Source organism: Polypterus senegalus, chromosome 11 (assembly GCF_016835505.1).
Source record: "Polypterus senegalus isolate Bchr_013 chromosome 11, ASM1683550v1, whole genome shotgun sequence".
NCBI classification, from domain to species: domain Eukaryota; kingdom Metazoa; phylum Chordata; class Cladistia; order Polypteriformes; family Polypteridae; genus Polypterus; species Polypterus senegalus.
The window spans coordinates 106,192,080-106,218,599 of record NC_053164.1 but is presented as its reverse complement, the minus strand read 5'-3'; the positions used below and the strand labels follow the sequence as shown (position 1 = coordinate 106,218,599).

Sequence of the window (26,520 nt, the reverse complement as noted above, 5' to 3'; positions counted from 1 at the left end):
TGACTAGTCTCCTAATTCCTGCTGCTGAAAAACCAAAAAATGCTGCCACCACCATGCTTCACTGTAGGGATGGTATTGGCCTGGTGATGAGCGGTGCCTGGTTTCCAGATGCACTGTACATGGATCTTTGTAGACACGAAACACACATGAAACGCAAGTGTTCCAAATAACAATATATTATTTACACTGTACCGCTCCCGGTACCTCATTAACAGATAAACCAGGCTTGAGCTGGGAAAGCGATTTTTGCCATTTCTGTGGCGGTGGAAGGATGAGATAGTAGGCTGCTGCGCTTATCAATATATTTACAAAACAAACAACACTGACGGAGAGGTGCGAACGGGTTTAAAGGTGAGCTGGGTTTACAAGTTTTTTTCTTAGGCTTTGCTAATTCTAGTGTTAAACACAGGTCTGTTGCAGATATACACCATTTGAATCTTTCACTGCTTAGCCTGGCAGATTTTCAAGTTAGTGTAGTCACAGGCCTTAAAACTTCTGAAATGGTAGGAGTGTTTGTGATGCAGTACAGGCTGCACAATGTAAGATAATGCAGTATTCTGTGTAGCTGAATCTGATACACAACAACAACAACTGTCTTGACATCTGCACTTTGTCATCCTTTCTATATCTCAGTCAATGACCTTTTAACTTTGAAGCTTTAAAATGCACTGTGTTTTCATCATATTACAAACAGAGCAACACAGTATATTAAAAGCATTAAAAGACTGAATCATGCATATTAATACATTTTACTATTATGAAGAGGATGCAAGCAAAAGAAACATTTACTTGAGTGGTAATTGCTGACAAAACTCTTTGCTCACCAAAAACAAAATTGGGATCAAACTTCCAATAAAGTTTCAAGTGCAAAATAATAACCTATAATTATAGGCACAATTTACCAAACAAAAATGCTTAGGGATAATAAAAACAGAAACAAAAAAGGAAAGAAACATAAACATAGTAAGGCAAATGGCAAGTAACTATTTTTCATATGTAAAAAATTTTACCACATGTACTCGCGGATAAGTTCTCCCGCGGATAAGTCAGGACTTTATTTTACAGTATAATTTCTGGTATTTTATAATGTCGGTCGTATAAGTCAAATGCGGAAAACTCACGTTATAGGTACAAGGGATTATGATATCCTAGTGCCTACCTGAGAGAGTAACCACAGAGCACACTGCCTTTTATTCTATGTTTGTGCGGCAATGTGCTGTATCAGTGCATGCTCCTAACCTCTCTCTTTTGTGCGCATGTGACCACAAAATAATACCCAAACTATTCCGAAGCAACGTTTGCACTGATTCGTGTTTTTTGTATCTCACATCCTCATACACCTTTATCGTAAGAGCATCCCTTATCTACGATTGAGCATTCGATCAGAAGAAAATATGAAGCTGATTTTAAATTAAACGTCGTTGCGAAAAGAAATTGGTGACTGCGCTGCTGCAACAAAATTCGATGGGTCTGAGAAACTAATGCGAGATTGGAGGAGGCAAGAAGATTTGGAAAAAAAAAAAAAATTTCTGAACGGGCATATAATTCGGGGTCTGATTTTACGATCAATTTTTCAGGTTTCAAGACCCAACTTATACGTGAGCATATACAGTAAATATGGGTATGGAAACATCTGTTCTCTCCTCCAACAGAAACACATTTGAATTTTCCTAAAGCCTATGGCATAATTCTAATCTGAAAACCCACATCAGATGGTGCATAAGTGAATCTCATTTCTGATGGGCCAACTTAAGCTCATTGAAACTGTTTTTACAGTGTGTGTCTTTTTACATAGTTAGGCAGTATCAGTGTGACGGGCTCTGGTCTATGTAATGCATTTGTCATATGAATAAGTTCATTGTAACACCTAATTATCTGCATCTTACCTGCTAGAACTTAATACATTAGCACTATTTTTCTAAAAAAGAAAAGAAAAAAAAACAAAAAACTGACAAAATAAGCACTTACTTCAGGGTGCACACAAAGATTTTTCCTAGAAGAAAGTGCAAGTGCTAAGAAGTTTTGTTTTTCTCCAGTCATTTTCTCATAAAATTCCATTAGCTTCTTTAATTCCTCCACCACCTAAATGACAAAGAAATACTTTGAACAAAACAGTGACACAAAAGCCACGAGTATCCTAGCTCTAATAGTGTCAATTTGTTTCACACTATTTGTTGAGGTCATAAATCATATCTACATCTGGTATTGTATGTTATGTATACAAAAACAAATTATATAAATGCATTACAAACAATGAACAATACTTGCCATACAAGACGCCAAATTCAAAATTACAAATTAAACAAATATAATTGTTATTGTTTGTATCAATTCATATTACATTATTATCATTTGACCTGGGGCGACAATAAGATCATTGCCCCCCTTATGTATCATAAAAGGTGAAAGCCATCAGGAAAGACATAAAACAATAAATACACAAAAGATGAGGAATCATATGCAAGGAAAGGCACTAAACCAAGCACTTGTGTAACAAGAAGGCTAGCTTGATATGCTTTTCTTAAATTTCTATACCCCCACCAGTATAGTACCTAATAAGGTAATTCCTTAATATATCACTTTTGCTTAAAGGGGCCATTCAAAGTTGACACTGCCATGTAGAATCTAGTCAGTAGAAATATGAACATGTAGTTTTAAATAACTCTAACAATAAAAATCAAAGCACTAAAAAAAAAACACACAAAACATACTCATGAACTGCTGCACTTTTACAGTACGAGAGCAACGACACCTGTCATCAACGCAGTGGAAGCAAAATGAAAACTGTAAGAGCACAAACAGTTTGGTTCTAGGTGCTGCAACATGCTAAAAACTCAACAGTATTTTTTTTTTTTTACTAAAAGTGTAAACAGCATAGAAATCAGCATACTATCAGCCTCCCAACACACCAAGTCAAGTCAAGGAGCATGCACTGGTGCAGTGCGTTGCCGCACCCATCACACAACGAAACAACTCTGGATCCTGGTTGGCAACCCCCCAGGCAGACACGCGGTCCAGTCCCGCCCTCCGGAAATTACTTTCTATATGCCGCAGCCAGGTATTATGTGGGCGACCCCTTGGCCTGGTCCAGCCACTCGGATCCCCAACAATGAGGATCCTGCGAGCCGGATCACCATTCGAGTATACGCGCCACATGGCCGTAGGGCCGTAACTGACGCTCCCTCACAATGCATGTAATGTGCCTCATTCGGGACTCCATGAGCAACCGCTCATTCGACACAAAGTCAAACCAATGGTACCCAAGGATTTTCCAGAGAGACACAGTACCAAAGGAGTCCAGTCTTGACTCAGGTCACTGGATAGTGTCCATGTCTCACAACCTTATAGCAAGATGGGAAGCACCAGGACTCTAAAGACTTGGACCTTCATCCTTTTGCATAGATATCAGGAGCACCACACATTCCTTTCCAGCGACCTCATTACCCCCCCATGCTCTCCCAATCCGTCTACTGACTTCATAGGAAGAGTCATCAGAGACATGAATGTCACTGCCAAGGTAAGCAAACCTCTCTACAAGGCTGATACTCTCTCTGCAAACAGACACACTAATGATGACTGCGTCCAAGAGGTCATTAAAGGCCTGGATCTTGTTTTTATCCAGGACACTCGCAAGCCCAGGCACTCAGACTCCTTGCTCAGTCTCTAGAGCACCCCAATCATTGACTCCGCGAAGATCACAGCATCATCAGCAAAGTCAAGATCCGTGAATCTTTCTTCACCAACAGATGCCCCACGGCCAACCTTGCCCAACACCCAGTCCATACAAGCATTGAACAGAGTAGAAGCAAAAACACACCCCCTGTCGAATCCCAGAATCAAGCAAGCAACAACTTCAATTCATACAATGGCCTAATCACCTAGAGTTCCTGATGTCAAAAATGATAAGCATTCCTTATTGTACTCCCTATATTCATTTCTAAATCCGAGGAAGTTCTGACAGTTCTTCTCTTAGTGTGCCTATACTATGCATGACAGTATCTAATTTTACACAAATGTTAGAAAGTCTTCACGCAAAAACCAACAGACAGATGGAAAAAATTACTAAGTAGTGTGGTGGAGAGTAGGACTTTAAGGATCTTCAAAGTCTTGACTTGATGTTATTTTAGACAATCTTTATGAATAGGACGGACAAGCTAGCTGGACTGGAAGGCTTGTCCTCATCACAATAATTCTAATGTTCTAACATCAACAGTGTCATTGAGGTAATTTCATTTTAATGTATAATTCATGCACTATGGAGCATAACGAAAATGCTATTTGCAAAATAAGATACTAATACTCAGGAATAAACTCATAAAATTACCATTGTATCTTAACAAATTTATTTTTTTGTTTATTACTGTTTTTTTTTTTAAAACTCACCAGAAGAAATTCGGATGTTTATTAATATCAAATCAAATAATATCAGACTTTACATCATCAGGACCACATTTAGAAGTCAAAACATCAGATGCAAATAACTTAATAAAAAATGGTTAATAATAAAAAAAAACTTAATAAAAAATCATGTATTATCTTACCTTTTCAATTTCAGGAACTGTCCGAGAACAGTAGATCAGCTTTGTTACGTCTAATGGATATGCCTACAATACAAAGAAAATAATACCTCTTATAGCTATGTTTTCACAAGTTTATTTCAATACATTACAAAAATTTGAGACTTGGGGAAAATAAAGGATGCATTTTTTGTAAATATTTTCCTGTGTGTTTTTTGGTGTTTCATTGGAACTTTGATTGGTGGATTACACTGTGCTATTTTTTGGTTTGAAGAATTTTCTTTTTTCATATTATTGTTGTTTTATCACTATAAATAAAGAAGCACTTTTTATGGGCCTGTGTCTTGTTTTCTCAACCATAGATACTTAGTTATGAAATATTAGATACCAAAGATGAACTGTGAATGGCTATGGGCATGGGGCATTACATCTTGCTCCTGTGTAATTGTGTATCTGAGCCTTCCACTTCTTTTTCTATCCTGGTTGGATTCAGATTGCCCACTTCTCTCAAGGTAATGATGAACAACTTTCTATTAAATCTTTATTGGCAATCTGTCACATGAAATACCCCTTATTTTGTAAAACAACAATAAACTGATTTGTTAGACTCAGCGGAGTGTCTAATAAAGTGTATAAGCATTACCCACAGCTCCACCAACTTTTCTGGAAAATCTTGTGGACTGTCTGGTGTAAGGGGAGTGGGGCTAATCAGTAGAGATATGCCAAGATTGTACGGACTCCCACAGAGGAGGCATTGCAGCACTGAGCCAAAAGCATTGAGGAATTTCGATCCATCAAACCAAGATTTTCTTAAGCATCTTGTCTCAACTATTGAAAGACATTATCCTCAAAAAAGATGTCATGCATGTGCACCTGGGGACCACCTTCCGGGCTCTATAAAAGGTAAGCAATGCCAACTTGTGATAAGAGGGGGCACCAATGCTAACCATTATTTTCCTCTGCAGTGGAGTTCCAAAAAGACTGCACAGAAAGTCCAGCCCTAGTACTAAAAGCAGTGGAGGTGGAATGCAAATGCTCCTGGTGTGAAGTCTAGTGTTGCAGCAATCCCCCTCCGAGTCACTATGGGTAACGTCACTTTCACAACATTATCAGTTCTGGGCATTGAGAAGCTCATTACCTAAGCAAGAATGACCTTTAAGCCAGCTAAATCCAGGTCCCTGCTGTTAAAAAAGGGCAAAGTGGCTAATAGGGTCCACTTCTTCTTGGACGGCACTAAAATTACATGCATCACTGAGAAACCAGTGAAAAGTCTGAAAAAAGGTATTTGACTGCAGTCTAGATAAAAATGCAGGACCTTCAGGCATGGCTTACCAGTGTGGCCAAATCAGGACTACCCAGCAGGTTCAAGGCTTGGATCTACCAGCACGATGTCCTGCCTTATATCCTCTGACCTCTACTGGTTTATGAGGTGCCCATAACAATGGTGGAAGCATTACTTAGGAAGATTAGCGGCTATCTTCATAGGTGGCTAGGTCTCTCACATAATTTGCTGCAGCTCCCAATCAGCAGCATAATGAAAGAGTTTAACATCTCTTGTACTAGAGAAGCACTGCTGTTTAGGGTCTCTAGGGACCTCATAGTTTTAAAAGCAGGTTCAGACAAGCAGGATTGGGAGGGGCCTCAGTGAGTTAAGAGATGGCAGACTCACAGCTGAGGCATAGGGAAAAAGTGGGAATGGTGGAAAATGGATGAGCAGAGCTAGGTGGCTTCCCTAAGCCCCCAGAACAATGAAGTCCAGGGCAACGAAATGACCCACTATGTACAGGAGAAGGGAAGCTTACCAGCAGGGTGGAGGTATTGAGAAAGTAGGGTGCATGGATAAGGTAGGAGAGTACAGTGAAACAGAAGATCTCATAGTCTGAAACTTGGTGAACAGAACCCCAAAGCATAAAGTTCTTGATCCATACTATCTTTGATGCCCTACCAAGCTCTGAAAATTTCCATGTTTGTGGCAAGAATGAAACTCAATCTTGATATTTTTGCTCCAGAAAAGGGGCACAACATATTTTATCAGTTGTCCAAAGGCCCTGGGAGAGGGATCCTACCACTGCCAATATGACCAAATGTTGAAAGAAGTGACAAATAGTGTTTCACCATCATTGCCAGCAAACACCATTATCCTCTTAGAAAACACATTACTTTAATAAAAGCACAAGAGACTGGCAGGCCTACTCAATACTGCACAAGACTGGCAGTTAAAAGGTAGACCTAAGCAAGCATCTCAAATTTGCAGCCCACGTTGGAACAATGTTACTGCAGTCTGACATAGTCTTTCTATCAGTGGCTTCAAAACAATTTGTCATGACAGAATTCACAGTGACCTGGGAGGACCACATGGTGGAAGCATATGATAAGAAGCTTGCCAAGTACCAGAAGTTATTACAGCAATGCAGGAGGCAGGGCTGGCTGGCAAGCTCGCTGCCAGTCAATTGAAACAGAATGTAGTGGCGCTTCAGGCCACTCAGTCTTCAAAGTATACACACTGCTTGACATAAATGGAGTTGCAAAGAGGTAAACCATCCAAACCATCACAGAGGCTGTGGAAGCCTCCTTTACATGGCTTTGGGTTTAAAGGGTGATACATGGGCTAAAGCCACTGGGACATAAGTTGGGGACGGATCAACCAAAGCTGGGTTGTCTGGGTATGGAAGTCTTAAGTTAAAAGACCCAAAATACCCAATGAACAAAGTATATCACTGAAGATGAGTCCTGGAGCACTTGTATGGATGTATCAGCATATCACATTATTACAAGGGTTTCTTTAACACTAGAATCCCTGAAGCCTATGAAAAAAGTTGTAATCCCAGGCCACCTTAAATTTCTTTGCACATTTCCATCAGCGTCTTTGCTTTAAATCAACAATAAAACTGAATAAAAAAAATTCAAGTAACAACAAGATATCAAGAAGACATGATTCACCAGTGTTTGAGTGTCTGCTTATATCCCTTCAGCAATATCTTTTACAAGTAGACTCAAACCAAATGTATGTTTTTATTAAATACAGTATATTAGCAGTAACAAGAGAAGCTCACTACTCAAAACGGAAAATGCGAGGAAGACCCAGGATCGAACCGGCAACCTCTTGATTCAGAGACTTACTTCTACACCAGCCATGCAATTGGTATTTGGGCTTCAGTTTTTATATATTGACAGCAGCATGTAAATTGAATAATTTTTTTTTCTTCTGTTATATTTTTGAATAAGGTGCACTTGTTTTGTTATACCTTTTGTGAAAGCGTTTATTTGGAATACATTTCTTGCCTCGCATTTCCCGTCATCCTATATTTAACAGGATCGTTGTAGACATGGAACACACATGAAATGCATGCATTCCAAATAACAATATATTACTCTAGGCACCTTACACCCACATAAACAGACTTGAGCTGGGAGAACTTTAGGTGCGTCAGTGGGGGGATGGGATAGCAGCACATTTACAAAACAAAGACGCTGATGATGAGGTGCAAAAGCATTTAAGGTGGACTGGGATTACGACTTTTCTCGTAGGCTTCAGGGATTCTACTGTTAATAATTAATTAGCATTTAAAAATCATTCATTAAGGATGACCTAAGAGAGTTTGCCATTAGGATGCTGGAGTAGTGACTGCTAAAAATAAGCTTTATAGGCACAAGTGAATAATAAATTATAAATCAGAGCAATAAAAGCCATTTGAAGCATTATCAACGTATAGCCTCTGTTTTTAAGTCAGCTTCATGGTACCTTAGTAAAATATATATTGATTTCTATTAAAAACATGAAAACTGGATGGTTCCTAATCTTTGAACATTATACATATACACACATTATATATATATATATATATATATATATATATATATATATATATATATATATATATATATATATATATATATATATATATATATATATATATACATACACACACACACACACACACACACACATACACATGCATATGACACATATATACACTTAAATACATAGCGAGAGAAAGAGAGAGAGAGAGGAAGGGTTTTGGCCCATTAATTATGTAATAAATATAAGAGAACCTTTTATAAATAACAATAAATACTCACTTTTTGATAAGCAACAATAAGAGATAATAGTGAGATGGTCTTCCCAGTTCCTGATGGCATTTCAAGCACACCATGACCCTAAATAAAGAAAGAAAATAACTTTGGATCACTTTCAAACATATCTGGTTAGAAGAGGACTCTCTGCATGAGAAAGAACTGTTTTTAATTCTTAGTAAAATGTTCAATTAACAACATGTAAGCTTATGGCTTCAGTTTTACTTTCCAAACAATTAATTGGCACATCTCTTCTGTATGGAAGAACATTGCTTCAAAAACTACCTACACATTAGTTAACTGTGTTTTTTTATATCTATTATACAAAAACAAGTATACACTTGAATAGAATACCCAATCTTTCTAATTCTTAATGAACACACCTGCAGTTTCTTAACTAACAATTAAAAAGTGTTTTGCTGTACAAAAAACAGAAAGCCACAAAATAAACCCACTTTAAAGACACACATAAATGCATACTGTGACTATAATTAAAAACTAAGTACTAGTGTCACTAAAAAATCTAGTTATGTATTTCTTATCAAATTAAATTAATGAATTAAAACAAAACTAAATGCCATTATAAAAAATGCTGCACATCCTCTCTCTGACACACTGAGTACTTTTAGCCATCTAGCAGAAGTGTAGAAGAAATTCTTCTGGCTCTTGTTTACCAACAGCAATACATCTGCTTAATGCCTCAGTGTGACTGTGACAGCCAAGTCAGATCTTTTCTTTCTTTTTAATTTTCTTGCTTTATATTAATCCAGTGTGTGTGTTCAGACCAAAGTATGCGTGTATATTTATTGATGTATTTATTTACTTACTTATCTACCTATTTATGTATTGATTCATTTAAAGAGCTTCTGTAAAAAGCCAAATTTCCCCATGGGGACAAATAAAGTTCTATCTATCTATTTATTATGAGTACATATTAATAATCCTATCCCTAATTGATCATACCATATTTGCACTTTTCACACTGAGCTGGACATGTACTGTATTACAATACCTAGGTCTGTGTGAGTACGGTGTCAATATCAGGATCACTGTCAGCATTGTGGCAGATGCAAAGACACATTCATGGAGGCTGAAATGCAATTTTTCAAAAAGAGCAACACAAAGAAAACTAGTCTTGCAGTATTGAGTCAACAAATTTTAATGTAAAAGTATAATCTCTAACAAATTTTAGTTCAGAAAAATAACGACTGAGAATATAGTTCTTGAGTTATAAGTATTTATACAATGTATAAATATAAAACAGAATGCCTGTATGTATGTCTGCATGTTCCTTATACAATCCTACACCCTTTGACTGACCTGGACCAAATTTTGCATAGTTGCTTTGAAAGACAATATAGACAAGACAGACTACTTTGAAGCTCTAATGTTTGGTCCTGGGGGGGTTACAGTGTTTTTTGTTTTGTTTTTTTCTGAGGGCTACAGTTTGCATACCAGTGCCACCTGCTGGCTCTAAGCTGAAATAGACTGAAGCCAGACTAGCTGACAAAATAACCAGAGCTTAACACTACTTTACTCAGGCAATGCAATGTGCTGCTTACACTTACTGTAATATAAAAAGGAGTACTGCATGCTTGGATGTGGCTTGAATGATAGTGGTTGTGCAGCACAACGCAAAGGAGAATCAAAGGGTTGTTGTTTAACTCCTGCTTTGTTGGCTTTTTTTCATAATTTAAGACAGGGGTCTCCAACCTTTTTCCCCGCCCCGAGAGCTACTTTTACAAAATGAAAATGGCCAAGAGCTACTCATGTTTTCTAACATTTATTCTCATAGCTTATTTCAACCCAAACAAACTGAATAAGCTTGTTTTGCCTGAACATTAACAAATTGTTGGTGTCCACAACTCACATTTTGCATTAAAACATCACAAAAAAATATTCAGTTCAGCTGCAAGTGCATTTTGTACAGTATGTCTGCATGTATTTTCTAGTGTATCTCACACTATTGAATTAAAACATGAATGCTGTCAAAACAAAACAATGCAATTACAACTACAGAGACATAACATAGTCATTTGTTATTTTATTACATGTCACTGTTTCACTTCACAAAAGAGTTTACATGTCCAGTTGCATGTGTGATGTGTTTTTTAGTTAGTCAGATGACTGGCACTGCATGGAGTCAACAAGAAAGGTGTATGGTGGAGTATAGCCGCTTAGGGTCACTCTTATGGAGTCATTTAAATGTTCATCTGTCAGCCTTGTTCTGAACTTTGATTTCATGACATTCATGTCAGAAAAGGCAGACTCACAGAGGTGTGTAGACCCAAACAAAGCAGACTTTTTCAGAGCTGCTTGGTGAAGATTCTTATAGTTATCTGGCTCTACTCAGCTCCAGAAATGCTGAGAATGATGTTGAGACTTTTAACTGCACATTATTTTGAAGGTTTACTAATATATAATATATAAAATCCAACGTCTCTCTGTCTGTATGCATGTCTGTCCACTTTTCATGACAGAGCTACTTAACAGACTTAGATCGGGTTTTTTCTATAATTTGCTTGAGCATTCCGGTTGATTTTGCGACTTCTTTCGCTATGTATCATAGTTCACTTGCAGTACTGATTTATTTGCGTGAATCCTAGAAAAAGGCAGCGGGCTGAGGGGAGGGGCCTTCCTCACTCACTTGCCAGCTTCGAGGCGTGTTCCTTAAATCCGCTTAGCTAGCGAACGAGAGAACAATTGAATTCAACTTTGTTTCATATTTAAAATAAAGTGATACTTAGGTCTTGATGAGTGTGTGTTCAGATATTCTCTTAAGTGTATGCCACATTGAAAAAGATAGATTGCAATTCAGATTGTGGATCATGAATTTGTGTTAAAAGGATCATGACATGTTGGAGACCCCTGATTTAAGAACTATGAACTGCTCATCTTAAACTAAGAGGACAACTCAGACATGACAGCATTCATGGTTACAACCCAGCAAGGTGTTACCACAATTCTCGATGCCAATCAGATCCGAAAAGAACAAATACTCGACTCACAAGAGCAGGGTCATTGATAGAGAATCAGGTGGGACAGCTACCAATAACAAAAGGGTCACCATTAAAAAAAAAAACCCAAAAGAAACACATAAACCTTTGTTTTCTTGCATTATCCCATTCCACAAATATACCTGTGCAATGCCAGGTAGTTTGGGTAGTTATAGATAAAAGACTTGGTAATACATATTGCATTTACTAGAATGATGTTCAACAAGTATTTTTTATGTAGAGAAAAAGAAATGTCTAAACATAATAGCTAGGAATTGTCCTAACCTTCCAGTTAACTGTACAAGGATATTGTGTATGTTTTTTTTTTTAATTGTGAAGCAATCAATGTCTACCTCCCAGAGTGAAACTGAAGAGGTGGAGATGGTGTCAAATAATATGAAAAATAAACACATACATCTAAAGAATGGCCAGGACTGTAAAGACTGGAGGAAAAGATCTGAGGTGTAACCAGCGAAACTGGACAAGACCAGAAAATGGCTGCTAAAACAGTGGTGATGTGTTACTCCCTCCTTCAAGAAAATGCTGTAGCAGTGACTGATAGCAGATGGCAACAGGCAGGTAAACTCTTAGAAGCAGTTTATATTCACAGTAGAATGGCACTCAGGTACAACAACAATTTGTTTTTTATACAGCCCAAAAATCACACAAGGACAAGGTCCTGTTTTTTGACAGGTTCCCAGCCTTGACTTTCTAAGACAACAAAAAAAAAAAAAAACTCCCAAAAAAACCTGTAGGGAAAAAAAATGGAAGAAATTCTATGAAAGGCAATTCGGACAGAGATGACCAAGTAGGTTGGGTGTGCAACTGGTGTCAAAAAATGTGGTAAATACAATTCATAAAAAAAGAACACAAGTAATCCTCTTCACAGAGCTAGATAGTCAATCCAACATTGCCACCTCAGAAATACAATAATACAAAATACTTTGTTCTTGCACAGCGCTCCTTACCAAATGCAGGCGCAGAGCATTGTAATAAATCATAGCACTCACTAAATACAGAACTATCACATATAAGGATACAGTATAGAAACTAATTAACATAAATGAAAAACAACAATATCTGTCCATCAACTAATTGCAGAACCACGACTAGACTGTAGAAAAGGAGTCAGATAAGCCAGACACAGTCAGAGTCCTAGAGACCTCGGCCAAATAGCCGTTTCCAACTACTCCCTCAATTTGATAAAAGGAGCCTTCTGCCTGATTTAAAACTGTCAAATATAGTTTTTATCCATACATTTGAAGAAAGAGGAAACCACAATAAGTTAAACAGATTACTACTAACAATGTAGTTTAACTACATTGCCATTCTGCCATGTTTATACAACAATGCCAAAGATTACTTTTTGCATATTGGTACAGATGTCCATTTCCTAATCTGAAATATACAGAGATTAAAAATGAAGACTTTATTTTGTATACTGATTTTCTTGGCTCTTTTTGTCATTCATCTCCACAGTTTTTCCTTCGTTTCATGATGTATGTTTGATGTGTAGCTTTGTTAATTCACAACATCATGGTTTGCTGTCTAATAATAAGTTTGATGAACTTGTTGACACAGAGCCCAAGTCATTTTTAGCGGTTTAAAGTTAAATTAAGTACTATTAAGGTTTTTGTTCATTATTAATACATTTTATATATGTCTAGTTATCAATCTATCCATGACAATCTTCTACACTGCTTAAGTAGGTCATGACTGTAGGGATTAAGTACCAGTCCTAGCAGCAATTACCTTAAGGCAGGGACCAATCCCAGACAAAAAGTCACTTCATCATAGGAAACGCACACGAATGCCTACACTTGGAAAGCTGAGAGTTGCCGGGTAGCCAAACACACAAGTTTGGGATATAAAATGAAGAAACGGGTAAATAAAAAATGCATATACTGTACTGAGAGAAAAAGCACTTGTAAAGCAACTGGAATTAGGATTCCAATTCAGGGTATTTCATCAGTGAAGGAGCATTGATAATCACTGTGCTACCACGTCAGATCACCTGAATTCTTTCCAGTGGAGTCATTAATAATCCAGCTATTAAAACATGAAAAGTATAAACGGTTTATACTGCAATGTTAATTGACACCAAGATGTGAAAAACCTGTATTAGATAGATAGATAGATAGATAGATAGACTGTATTTTTTTATTGTTTAAAACATTAATTTTTCGCTCCAAGTACATTGGGACTTTCATGATGCCACAGCCCCAAAAACATGGATTCAAACCTATACCAACCCGCTAAACATGTCATAGAGTTGGCAAGTTCTTCTAATGATTAAATTGTTTTTTTATTGGATACTATATTTTCCTTTCAAATCCAAAACAAACACACGTAAGTTAGGTTCTCCATGAAAGAATACTGTGATGGTCTGGTGTGCCATTTTAGGGGATTTCCAACCTTGCAGGCAATGTTACCAGGATATTACTGGCCATGTTTTAAAGTAAGCAGGCACTACAAATTAACAAGAGGATGGAAGCATTTCAGATCATAAAGCATAACTATAGCAAGGTAGCCTTTATTTCTAGTATCTATCTATCTATCTATTCATTTGTTGGCATTCATGGTAACCAGTTATTTCATTCTGGTTGGAATATGAATTAAGCCAAAAGTAATTCAAGTAGCTTAAACTACTTTCCAGTTAATCATTATTTCTCTCTACAAATATTCTGGATCTGAGAGTATGTAAATTGATTTGGATGTTGCTTTGAGAAAACACACAGTAGGGCACAAAACTTACAATTAAAGAAAAAAAAATCTTCTACTATATATTAAAGAGGTTACACTGGCATTTTTTTTTGTTTAATTGAAATCACCAAAGATGTCTACGATATCATGTTCAAGGAGTGCATTTAAATACTTCACGACAATAAACTTATAAATTCCCCCGTTTTTTAAATAAGCAGTTACTACTAGAGTTGTTATTCCAGCCTCCTACTCCTCTTCAGTGTAAGCTCAGCTACACTGACAAACATTTTAAGTAAAATGCAATATATGTCTAATTGCTTTATTGACGTCTTTGCATTACATTAAACACCAAAGTATATATTAGCCGGTGTGGAAAATGTACATGCAATAGTACTGCACTGGGTACCACTTCTGTCTGATGGCACCAGGCACTGGTTTTCAGTCTGGGGTTCGGTCTGTTTTTAATTGGATTTTGCATGCTCTCCATGGTTCTGCATTGATGCTTCTCTTGGTACAGTCAAAATGTTAAAAAAACTGACAACGCTCGATTGAAAGCATTCGCATATTGTCAGAAAGTCCTGTCCTAGCCTCAGCGGGTATACAGTTCAGAAACGGAATGAAGCGACGGATGTACAGTTTGAGTAAGAAACAATGGAAGAGAGAACTAAGTATTTTTAGAGTCATACCTTTGCGTCCAGAGTTCTTTTCAGCTCCAACATATACGAATACTGTTCAGGATATATATAATCGTAAGGAAAATAGACCAAAAGTCCATCTATATTCAGTCTGCAGAAAAGAAAGTAATAAATAAATCATTTCACGTTTTGTTTATCACATACAAATTATGCATACAGTACAAGATGCAGTGATATGCTAAAATGATATGTTAACCGCTTGAGCTACCCGGTATATTAATACAAGTCTCTTTACCAAAATTATGAATTGGTCCACAAAAATATTAAATAGGCATGCATACAAAAATACTTTATTAAAATGACAAATACCGTATGCAATCATTTTTATTATTATTGACTTACTTCATGGCTTTATCTTGCAGTGATAAGCAAAAATAACGTCTCCGTGATGGTAGAGCTTCAAAAACCTTTCTCTACGCACTCTACACACTTTCTGTGGCAGGGGATACTTCTGCACATTCACATGGGTGACTGTCACTGTCCAACCTAACTTGTCCCGAATGCTGAGAATGCTCACATTTAATTGGCTGCCTCTGCAGGCAGTTTTAAACAAAGTTGGTGCGGATTGGCTCTAAGCTGTGCATTGCTCGTAACGATATGATGGGGGCTGAGTTGTGTAGGGAATACGGTGAGACGACTTGGCGTGTACTTAGAATCGTTTTAAATGTGTCATAGTCGGGTTTTTGTTTTTAAACTCATGCTAAAATTTAACACATTGTCATAGTCGGGTTTTTGTTTTTAAACTCATGCTAAAATTTAACACATTTCAACATGATTTAAATAGAGACAACAGTTTTATAACATGATATGAGGATTGTTTACATCTTTCGGATTGATCAACATTGTATGGAAAACTCATCAAAATCTTCAAAAGACTCTTGTTGGACAGTTATCTTATCAAAAGATCTTGACTATACATTGTACTCCCCTCCTGTTAAATGAATCTTAGCCTGACGAGGCCTATTAATTTTTTCATCTAAGGTGTCTAACTCAAACGTTTTTCTATTGCTGTATCTTTCCTAGTGTCTATACAAACACGGGGAATTGCAGTCTCTGTATTACACCTTGCATGAAGAAAGGTTGCCTCGAAAGCTTGCATATTGTAATTTTTTTCAGTTAGCCAATAAAAGATGTCATTTTGCTTGACCTCTCGTTAAAGGTAAATGATGTAAAATAATCAGAGCTAACAATATGGCAGAATATTTTTAAACAGTAGCGTTCCAGTAGAAAAGGCTGCCACCAAGTATGTAACGGTTATACAGGCTGCCTTCCTCATGTAGGAATGGAACTGAAAGTATAAAAGGAATCTGCGCTTTGTTTCTTGTCCAGTCACATTGTTTTTTGTTAGACACGGGACACTGGGTAAGAAGAAAACACCAGAAAGGGTACAATGTGAAATTAAACCACTTTTCAGGGGACCACTTAGAATATACAATTTTAAAACAAATCTCAGTGAGCTGGGCAAGCAATAAACCCTTTTTTGTATATGGTGGCTGTGTGTACAGCTCACTTAAGGTTTCTTTTTAGGTGCACCCCTGGTATTTACATACCAAGTCACCTACACCTCTCTTGAGTGACGACTCAAGTTGGCTTAGCCAGGCTCTTCCTGAAGCCAGCTACAATTTCCGTGATTCAACCAGCTCCACTCAATAAAATCATCCACGATGCCTCTGTATTCTTTCCTGCTTATACACCTTGTAACTACAGAGGTGTCCAAGATCCTCTGGGTGTGACATATCTCAAAAATACATATGCACTTTGTTATGCAAGGGTGAATAGGTAAGGAGCTAGATACTGAGTGGTACTGTTTTGCTCACCACTATATTCTAACACATAGCTCATTTTCCTCAAAAACTGTGTCTGTCTCTTAAACAGTCCAAAATGCAAGGCACCTTTATTAATTTTCTTTTTGTATTTGTACAAAATGCATTGAATGTATTTTTTGTATTGCGTTATTGTGATCTTCAGGAAGGCTGTAATTTCTGAACCCCTCATCCAGTTCATTATTGTGGTGCCCATTTTAACATCATGGAGCAGAAGATGGAAACTCACCCTGGAAGGTATGTTCAAACATACAGGTCTAAATTAGTACAATCAGCTCTGCATATGACTACGTCTTTAAATCTGAAGGCAGGGATATGAAAGACAAATCACTATTAATGAAAAATTGACCTGCACTAATGAATTTTGCCCGGTATGAATGCATGGATTAACTCCATGTGTACCTTCCACAGAGCCCAGTGGAACAACTATAACTGCAACCCTCGTGGGAGCTACATGCATTTTTTTCTAGTTTAAATGTAAAGTTTTACAAAACTACATCATCCAGTTGTAAAGTTGTGGTAGGTAAAAACCTAACTGCGTGGAGAGCACTGTGAGTAGTGAGAAAAGAAAAGTAGTGACACTATATAAATGTAAAGAATTATTATTATTATTAACCCTTCAAAGAATCATCAGTACTATCTATGTCTCAAGGTATGCCTTTCAGTCTAAATGTATGCCTGCTGGCATAAACTAGCCACGACAGAAGTGTCCAATATTGAATCACATTATAATAAGAAATATCGTAATATCACATAACAAGTACCTGTAGGCTGTGCATTGTTAGAATTGTCAAACACTACCTCTGTCACAGATGGGAGTGCTGATAAAGGCGCTGTAATAGTCGTTACAATCACTGGTCAATATCTCCATGAAAGTCCGTGAAAACTCAGGCCACTGAATGCCATTAACTACTTGATAAGAAGCCCACTAAATTTATTGGGGTCATAGTTGAAGCTCCTGTACATTTAGCCTTTGATCCTGATAAATACACAGCTACTGTAGGTTTTGCTATGTTATAACCAGGGTTTGTTCCCTGACTTATGTTTATTTACTATTTTGTTGTCATTTGATTTAGTAATTATGTACTGTCACTTTAAATTTGCATTCATTCATTGTGTTTTATGGGCAGTACCTCAAGAGGTGGCGCCAACCTGACATTACTGCTGCCCAGACCTCCCTCTGACTATATTTTGAGCCAGGGAAGAGGATCTTAGCAGTGGTGCATTGAATTTGTAGTGGAGCTGTTTGCTAAGTATTGACTTTCCACTTCAATTTACTGGCCATCTCATTATTTTTGCTCAGTTTATTGAATTTCTGCTATTGAGTTGTGTGTTAGGACTTGGTTGCTTAGGATTTCCTTTTAAATAACCACTTTTTTGCTCCTTTTGAGCCATTTTGCTGTATTTTTTTCTTTTGTTAATCAATAGTTTAATTCGCAAAGATTTTTTTTAAAAGTCTTGTCCATACAAATCAGAGTTTAATGTTTGTTTTATTTTGTTGTTTTTAAAACTTTTTAAACCAGTTTTCCCCTTTTTCAAGCTTGTGTAGGCCGCAGCCAGTTAGTTGCTGTTATGTCTGGCTAACTTTGAATGAGCCTCTTTCTAGCCCGGCCTGTAAAAGCCCTGGCCTGTTTCTTCATCTTTCAGGGGCTTCACACAACCATTCTTTCATCTCTGTGACTTCAGAACGTAACACCTATATACACTAAACATTCACTGATTAATATTTTTTTCTTTCTTTCTGAGATCAAACGATACGATACATATGATATGTACGATTACATCTTGCCTGAAGAAGGGGCCTAAGTTGCAGCGACAGCTTGCATGCCATAATCTTTTTAGTTACCCGATAAAAGGTGTCATTTTACTTGACTTCTTTCTGAGATACAGAAAAACTCAACATTCTGTTGTTTCTGGCAATAGGTCCATTTTACAACCACTCTCTTAACTTGTATATTTTCAAAAGAATAATTTTGTTAAGAGTAGCTGATCCAATAAACATGAATTGGCCTGTTGTAGTAAGAATATGCTTAGTCTGTCACTTTACTTGCTGGAAGTTCAGTAACTTTTCACATTGAATCTTTTTAAACCTACTGCAAGTTGAAGTTATATTGTTTTGAGATGGTTTACTATGTATTACATCTACGTTAGAACATTGAATTTATAATATATTTGGATAATATTGCTCTAAAGTAGGACTACTTTGATTTTATTAAGTTTTTTCTACCACTCGAACAGGCAGCAATGGGAGCAGCTTCTAGGCTCAACATAGCTAAATCTATCACTTATTCTGAAAACTAGCAAAATACCCGCGCTTCGCAGCGGAGAAGTAGTGTGTTAAAGAAGTTATGAAAAAGAAAAGGAAACATTTTAAAAATAACGTAACATGATTGTCAATGTAATTGTTTTGTGACTGTTATGAGTGTTGCTGTCATCAAGGATTTGATTATCATTATTTCTTTCAATCGGGTTCGTATTTGGAGGATGTGTTGTGTTCAAGTTACATTCCGTGTTTGTCAACCGTTGTAAAGATAACAGGTTTCATTCATCGAAGTGTTCACTACCCAAATCGGTATTCGTGAATCTAAGATGTTTAACAGGCATTCCCGGTATTAAGTTGTGGATTTGCCTGCAAATATTTAGCTGCAGCGTCTCTATGAACTTGTTGATTTGCCTGCGAGTATTTAGCGGCAGAGTGTGTATTAACTTGTGGATTTTTCTGCGAGTATTTGGTGGCAGCGTCACAAAGTTGTTTTCGTTTAGCTGCATCAGAAAATGTACTACGACATCTGACACGCCTCCTTTTTACTGTTTTCTCACAGCTTCGATTGCTGCTGTCATAATCGGTTTGAGTTTCAGTTACGTTAGTATTTGCAGGACTTGTGTTGAAGTGACATTTGGCATCTGTCAAGCGTTGTAAGCATATAACCAGCTTCATCGATAACTTCGCATCCAGCTTTTGAGAGTTGAAAAATTCATAAACATCAAAGTGTCCACTACTGAAATCGTCACCAGTGAATCTAAGATGTTTAAGAGGCATTGCCGGTTCTCCAAAGGTGTAAAATATTTGGCCATTTCGGTACACTTGAAAGCGACAACCGAACAATTCAGCGGCAGCCATCAACTCACATGCAGATCCATAGGTGAAGGGCTTAAGCATTTCACTCTTCTAGTGCTCCTGTGTAGTATAATTATCTCCTGTACCGTCATCAGTCCACACCTTGAACCTGTCCCAGTCATTCAATACATAAGACACAATGTTCCTCCGGATATCAAGAGTGAGCCTGATATGGCCATGCAATATGTAACAAAAAGAATGGAAAAGGCAGGTGCCATCTCCGGGCATGGAAACCACTCGGCAAGTGACAGTTCTTTAATCGATGGTGATCACCTCGATAGACATGTTAATGGGGGTACGGTTGGAACGGTAAAAGAAATGGGTACATGAACAATGTAAACTAAGTCTAAAATACCTACACAATAACTACAAGCGTAATAAATGAACAATAAAACAGCGGAGAAGCCGTGGATTAAATAAAATAGCTGCAGTTATCAGCACAATAAAACAGCGGAGAAGCCGTGGATTAAATAAAAAGGCTGCAGTTATCAGCAAGGAGGCATGAGTACCATGGTGAAGCAAGGAAGGGAATGAACAGACCGGAGCGACGGACGGCCTTATATGGGCAGGCAGCCAATTACGTGGGAGGCATGGGGATGGAGGACGCAACTTCGTCTCACACGGCAGACGAGCTGCAGGCTACGGACATATATATGTACGTAAGTAGGATTCAGTTATGACCGTTACGCGTAGAATTTCAAAATGAAACCTGCTTAACTTTTGTAAGTAAGCTGTAAGGAATGAGCCTGCCAAATTTCAGCCTTCTACCTACACGGGAAGTTGGAGAATTATTGATGAGTCAGTCAGTCAGTGAGTGAGTGAGTCAGTGAGGGCTTTGCCTTTTATTATTATAGATTAGTCCTTTTATTATTCTTTTCATAAAAAAAACTTTTGGTTTGGGGTAGGTACATTAATGATGTATTTATGATTTGCAATGGAACTCAAGATTCATTACATCAGTTCCATATTTAATTAAATCGCTTGTTACACCAACATTTATTTTTCAAATTATTAAATAGAACATTTATATGTATTTAATATATCAATTTATTGCAAGGCTAATGTTATTTTAAATGTTGTATAGGAACAAAGTTGAACTTTCTCTTGAGTATGTTTTGAGAATATTTTTACTTGAGTACCAATTTCTGTCTACCATTTGTTTAACTACATTTTCAAACACAAATGGCTACTTTTTATCTAATATATTTTGTTAGACACATTTATGGCAACACTTAGTATCCAAGATAAATTTTTGGACATTTAAAATGATAAATCTTTGTTTAAAGGGGTGGATATTTGAATACTGAATATTTAAATATAAGACAGTTTCACCCACCAGACTTAGCAAAGTGAATAATCTCTCCTTTAATACTATAGGAGGGTTTAAGCATTTTTTATGAAACAGTGTCACTCACTCTTATTGGGGTGTGTGGTGAGAGACGTCTATGGTGGCGAGGTTTTTTTAAAAATAAAATCAGTGTGATCAGGAATGGAGGGATGTAGGTGCATGTGGTAGCATGGATAAGCAATCCTGAGGTGTTGATGGGGGAATTAGCGGAGCACACTTTCGTGTGCAGTTTGGACAGTTTCCTCGTTAGCTCACTGGGGTGCATAATTGAGACACCTGCACCACCATCAGTTTGAAAGGAGCCTGAGCAGGATGGTGGAGGAATTAAATCAGAATGGAAAAAAAAAACAAAGGTAGAATGGGGCAGGTGAGCCAGCACAATCTAGAACAGAGAGAACACTTGGTGGTGCAGAGATGGAGTGAGTGTAACAGCACTAAAAGGGTGGGTCACTCACTCTGAGCATTATGGAGGAGCAGGGAGCCATTGAGTACTCTGAGAGGCTCTACAGATGCCAACAGAGGGAGGAATGAAGAGGTCTGGCACCGAGCCCCCCAGGTGGGACAAGATCTGTATAAATGGTGTGTACGCACAAAAATATTGCGTACTCCCTTTTCTGCACTAAAATCAGGATGTATAAAACCTAGACTTGGCATAAAGCCATGCAGATTTTCACGCTAGCTCAAACCCTGGCGTACGCAAGTTGTCCACTCAGTATTGCAAACTGGCGGCACCCAGAGTCAAAACAATGCTGTTGTTTCAGTGTGGTTTCCCTTTCTTTTTTAGATGCACATCCCTGACGTGGCTTTATCATATACACTGAAATTAACCGCATATTGTTTATTAGTTTAAGCCATCTGATTGTAATTAACCTGTAACAATATAATAGTCCACGGAATGGAAAACTATTCCAAATAACATAGCTGCTTTAGTGCTGTTACTCTCACTGCACCTTCTTCTTCTTCTTTTTTCAGCTGCTCCTGTTAGGGGTTGCCACAGTGGATCATCTTTTTCCATATTACTCTCATTGCACCAATCAGAGTATTTATATCACTTTATCTGAGTGTGGAATCACAGCTCTACAGCAGCTGATTGGAAAGAGAATTATCTGTATATAGCATCAAGCACACACTGCCTCAGCCATGCTGTCTATTAAACTGCTCTCATAAGACAAACGCTTCAGAGCCTTTCCTGTATGGACCTCGCGGTTCAGAAACAGTTTAATCTCAAGAACTATAAACGCAATCAATCAATCCATCAAGTGCTCCTTGTAGAACTGTTTGTACTTATAAGTACGATTACCTCACCGTAAACTTGCGATACAGTTATAATATTGCACAACCTGAGCCACTTTAGAAAGTGCGTATTTACATATGATGATGATATCATTTTAAGATGAAATGCAGCAAAATATGTTTATTACATTATACAAATAAAATGTTAACATCATTTAAATAATCTATATTGTTAATAAACATGTGGGAATACAGTGCCACAGCGCTAGTGACAAGCTGGCGCCCCGTTCAGGGATTGTTCCTGCCCCGCGTTGTATTCTTGCTGGGGCTGGCGCAACACTAGAAGGATAAATGGATAGAATAATTAAACATGTACTATGAAGATATTTCAATGTTCCTTAAAAGTTTTGAAGAATCAGCGTTAAGCTTACAGATGGCTTAACGTCTATTACAGAGATGATTGTGTGGCGATTGGGTACTTGGAGAAAGAAAAGGAAGGACAAGAATTTGGGGTTAGTACGTTTGAAAGAAACAGTACTGCTGCAATAAATTATTTCATCGAAAGTCGCGCACGGCACGGCAAGCATCTTGCAGGAACAATCTCTGGACGAGGCGCCAGCTTGTCACTATCACTGCGCCACCGTGTTCCCATGTTTAATAACATACTTTAATTCCTATTATCATGAAAATTATATCAAGTATACATCTCAGTATTTTAATTATTCAGAGAGCTGTAATTACATGAATATAATGGATTCTGTGTCCTGTCAGAGGAAGAGAAAGCCCGTTTAAGAAGCACGTAGTGATTCACACACAGAGCACATAGAAGAACACATACAATACAAAGCATTTAACTTTCTACTTTAGTTACGATGATATTTGAGAAACTAGTAAATTAAACGATTTTAGCATGAAGTTTATGATGTTCTACTTTAATCACAAAATAAACTACATGATTAAAGTGGAAATTTTGTGATTAAAGTTGACATTTCGAGCTTTTTTTTGTCCCTATTTTTTTTTCCTTTTCTCTGTACTCTAATAAGTTTTCATATGACATTCAGACGGTGGGCTACGACTCGCCTTTTCACGGCGACTTTGATATCTGACAACTTCTTTTTTATTTCGGGCATTGTGCGACTTTGTGAACTTGAGCTTTCGAGTTTCTCTGACACTCTGAGTTACTCGATCAACTTCCTTTTGTTGTTTATACCACTGTTTAAACCAACAAATAGCATGGTTTTTCCTTGCCACCACTTGGTATTCGCTGAAATTCTTCTATTTTCCCCCGTGCTTTTGCCATTGCCTTTTCACAGAATGCCGAGCTTAAGGGGTCTTTGTATTGATTTGCATATTCAAAGAGGTGTAATTCTGGGAGAAGTTGGGGAGTGGCAGCAGGCGCGTGCACGTACATTACTTTTCACACTGACTGGGATTTATGGAGTGGAAGAACGTGGAAGTTGGTGTACACACAGATTTATGCATCTGGATTTTTTTTGTGCGTATGAACATTTCCGCTTTTGTCTGTACTCCATATTTTAGTGTGAATTCTATGCACGGCGTTATGCATGAGACCCCTGGTGATCTAAGGAAACAATCTTCTATGTTGGTGCTCAACTCGTTTTGTGTACATAGAATGTCTTCTATAAAGGAGGAACTTAAGAAAATAAAATCTAATGTTGCTATTATTCCAGATGGCATGCCCCATCTATTATAACCTTTAGATGCTTCTATCAATAAGCCGATGAAGAATGCTATCCGGCGTAAATGGAATGCATGGTTAAGCGTGGGTAATCACGCATTTACTGCTGGTGAATATATGCGACAACCAACTCTCTCTGAACTGGCCGAATGGATACATGCCGCTTGGAATTAATTTGATGTGTCTATGATTCAACATGGTTTCCTCAAATGTTCTATTTCTAATAATCTTGACGGCAACAAGGACAGCGATTTGTGAGAGGATAAAGTGTCATCAGATAAAGCTAATGATAGCGATATTTATTATGATGGTATCAATGACAATAGCATTAAATCATCAGCACTAGATGAGCTTCTCACTAGTAACAGTGATGACTGCTCTTCCAGTTAGCTATACCTATACAGTATATAGAGGGGGGGGGTGAGAGTATGCGCCGATTACAGCGCGTTGCCACACCCATCACACATCAAAACACCCAGATTGGGACCAGCGTGTAGCTGTGCAACGTGTGATATCTTAGCACCACACTGGAATGGTGTGAGGTTTTTAACAGTAAGAGTCATGTACTTTTCATTGGGTGATAACTGTTATTACATATAGTTACTTGTCTACTTATAAGTATTGTCAAAATCTTTATGTACCTGTTTACCTAATTTAAATAAAAATGATTATAACTGTTATTAAAAAAAGAACTGCAATTTTAATAAAATCTTGAAATGTTAAGGGTACATTTTATATATGAATTTCTTTTTTGTACTTGAAAATTTTGGGCTAAATTAGCATGAGCAATTTTCACAAGTGGGCATTATAACATTTATAAACATCATAGTAGTTTAAAATGTTAGTGTGATAAACATTGACTTGTGTGGAAATAAAGAAGTTTTATTAAATGACATAAAACCAGATACAGAGTTTGATTTCTGTTTACTTACTAAAACTTGGCTTAGTAACACTGACATCATTCCTTTAGCTGACACTTGATTTAATAAATCTAGAAATATTGGCCCAGGTATCAGTTTTGGAATAATTTCCTATAATAAATTACATACGTCTTCCAGAGATGTAGCTGATTTTAGAAGCTTTGAGGTTTTGCATTTTAAAACAGAATCACTCATAGCTGTATTGCTGTTACAGACATTCAGGGCCATACATTGTTCCTATTATCTGCCGTTGTTTGTCTGTGATCATGCAGTGTCATGTCATTTTAATATTAAAATAGATAAGGATACTACATTTAGCAATTTTTCTATCTGCTTCAGTCCATAGGCATCAGCCCTATATTAAATTGTCCCCTGTAGCCACTTTAGAACATATGTATATATCATTATTTAATGCATTAAAACAGTTAACAAAACTAGCTTGTAAATAAGGGGGGAAAAAAATTAACGGATGTAAATGAAACAGATAGCAACAAGATACTTTCACTTTTTACTGCACAGCAAAACCTAAAAAATGTTGTTGGTGAATCAAGCCACATCCTGCATATTATCCAAAACTTGCCGTTTCCCCCACTAAAAATTTAAGGAAATGAAGACTCACTCCAATCGGTGATGAAGAAATGAATCAAATGAAGAATCACTCCAACCAGTCCATACCCAACCCCAACAAAATCAAAGACATAGGGGTGGGCTCTGTGTGTATGAGAGAGCCAACAACCAGTGAATGCTCTTCCAAAATTACAATGTGTAGAATGCAGCAATAGAGGAATAAGGAACGCAGATGCTTTGGACTTCACAAACAGAAGAGAAGACAGTCTGTCTGATATTTCATGATTTACTTACTACTACATAATAGAAAACAAAAAAGAAGGACAGATTCTGGCTAAACTCGTTGTACCTGTTAACATTTTGTACAGCCCCTGCTCCATCAGACAGAATTCTAAGTTATCTTGACACAGACAAATAAATACTAAGATACCAAACATTTAAAGATGATGTCCAAAGTTGTGTGGAGTTGTTACTTTGTTGTTGCTCTGAGTTCAAGTGGAAGATTCATATTGGGTTGAAACACACTCTTTCTCTTTGTGACGTGGTCCTTTGTTTATGATGGGATATGCTTTTCTCAGTTAGTCTCTTTGCTGTGTTGTCTGCAGCTTCATAAGAGAGAAGCATTACTCTTTCTGGCATAACAGTTTTGATGCTCAGGTTCCTTTCCTGAAGTGATAGCTGCTTCTCAGCCTTCAAACTGGCTCACTGTTTAGCCTGGCAAACTGGATCTCAGTACTCACATTCACAAAGAGAAGAGTTTGTCACTTTCAGCTCTACAAAGGAAGAGCAGCTCATAGCTTTTTAGTTAAAGAGAGATTTAAATTTTC

At 37.4% G+C, this 26,520-nt stretch overlaps 1 protein-coding gene across 1 annotated transcript in view; it reads right to left on the bottom strand.

Moving 5' to 3' along the window:
- Positions 1-15,476, bottom strand: part of ercc2 (excision repair cross-complementation group 2) — a 107,546-nt gene extending 92,070 nt beyond the window's left edge. Inside the window, exons 1-5 of the mRNA XM_039769437.1 lie at positions 15,328-15,476; positions 14,977-15,076; positions 8,598-8,675; positions 4,542-4,604; positions 1,969-2,082 (exon numbers count right to left, since the gene is read on the bottom strand). Of these exons, the coding sequence (XP_039625371.1) occupies positions 1,969-2,082; positions 4,542-4,604; positions 8,598-8,675; positions 14,977-15,076; positions 15,328-15,332 (360 nt within the window). The 5' untranslated portion in view covers positions 15,333-15,476. The remainder of the gene's footprint in view (positions 1-1,968; positions 2,083-4,541; positions 4,605-8,597; positions 8,676-14,976; positions 15,077-15,327) is intronic.
- Positions 15,477-26,520: the final 11,044 nt, after the last annotated feature.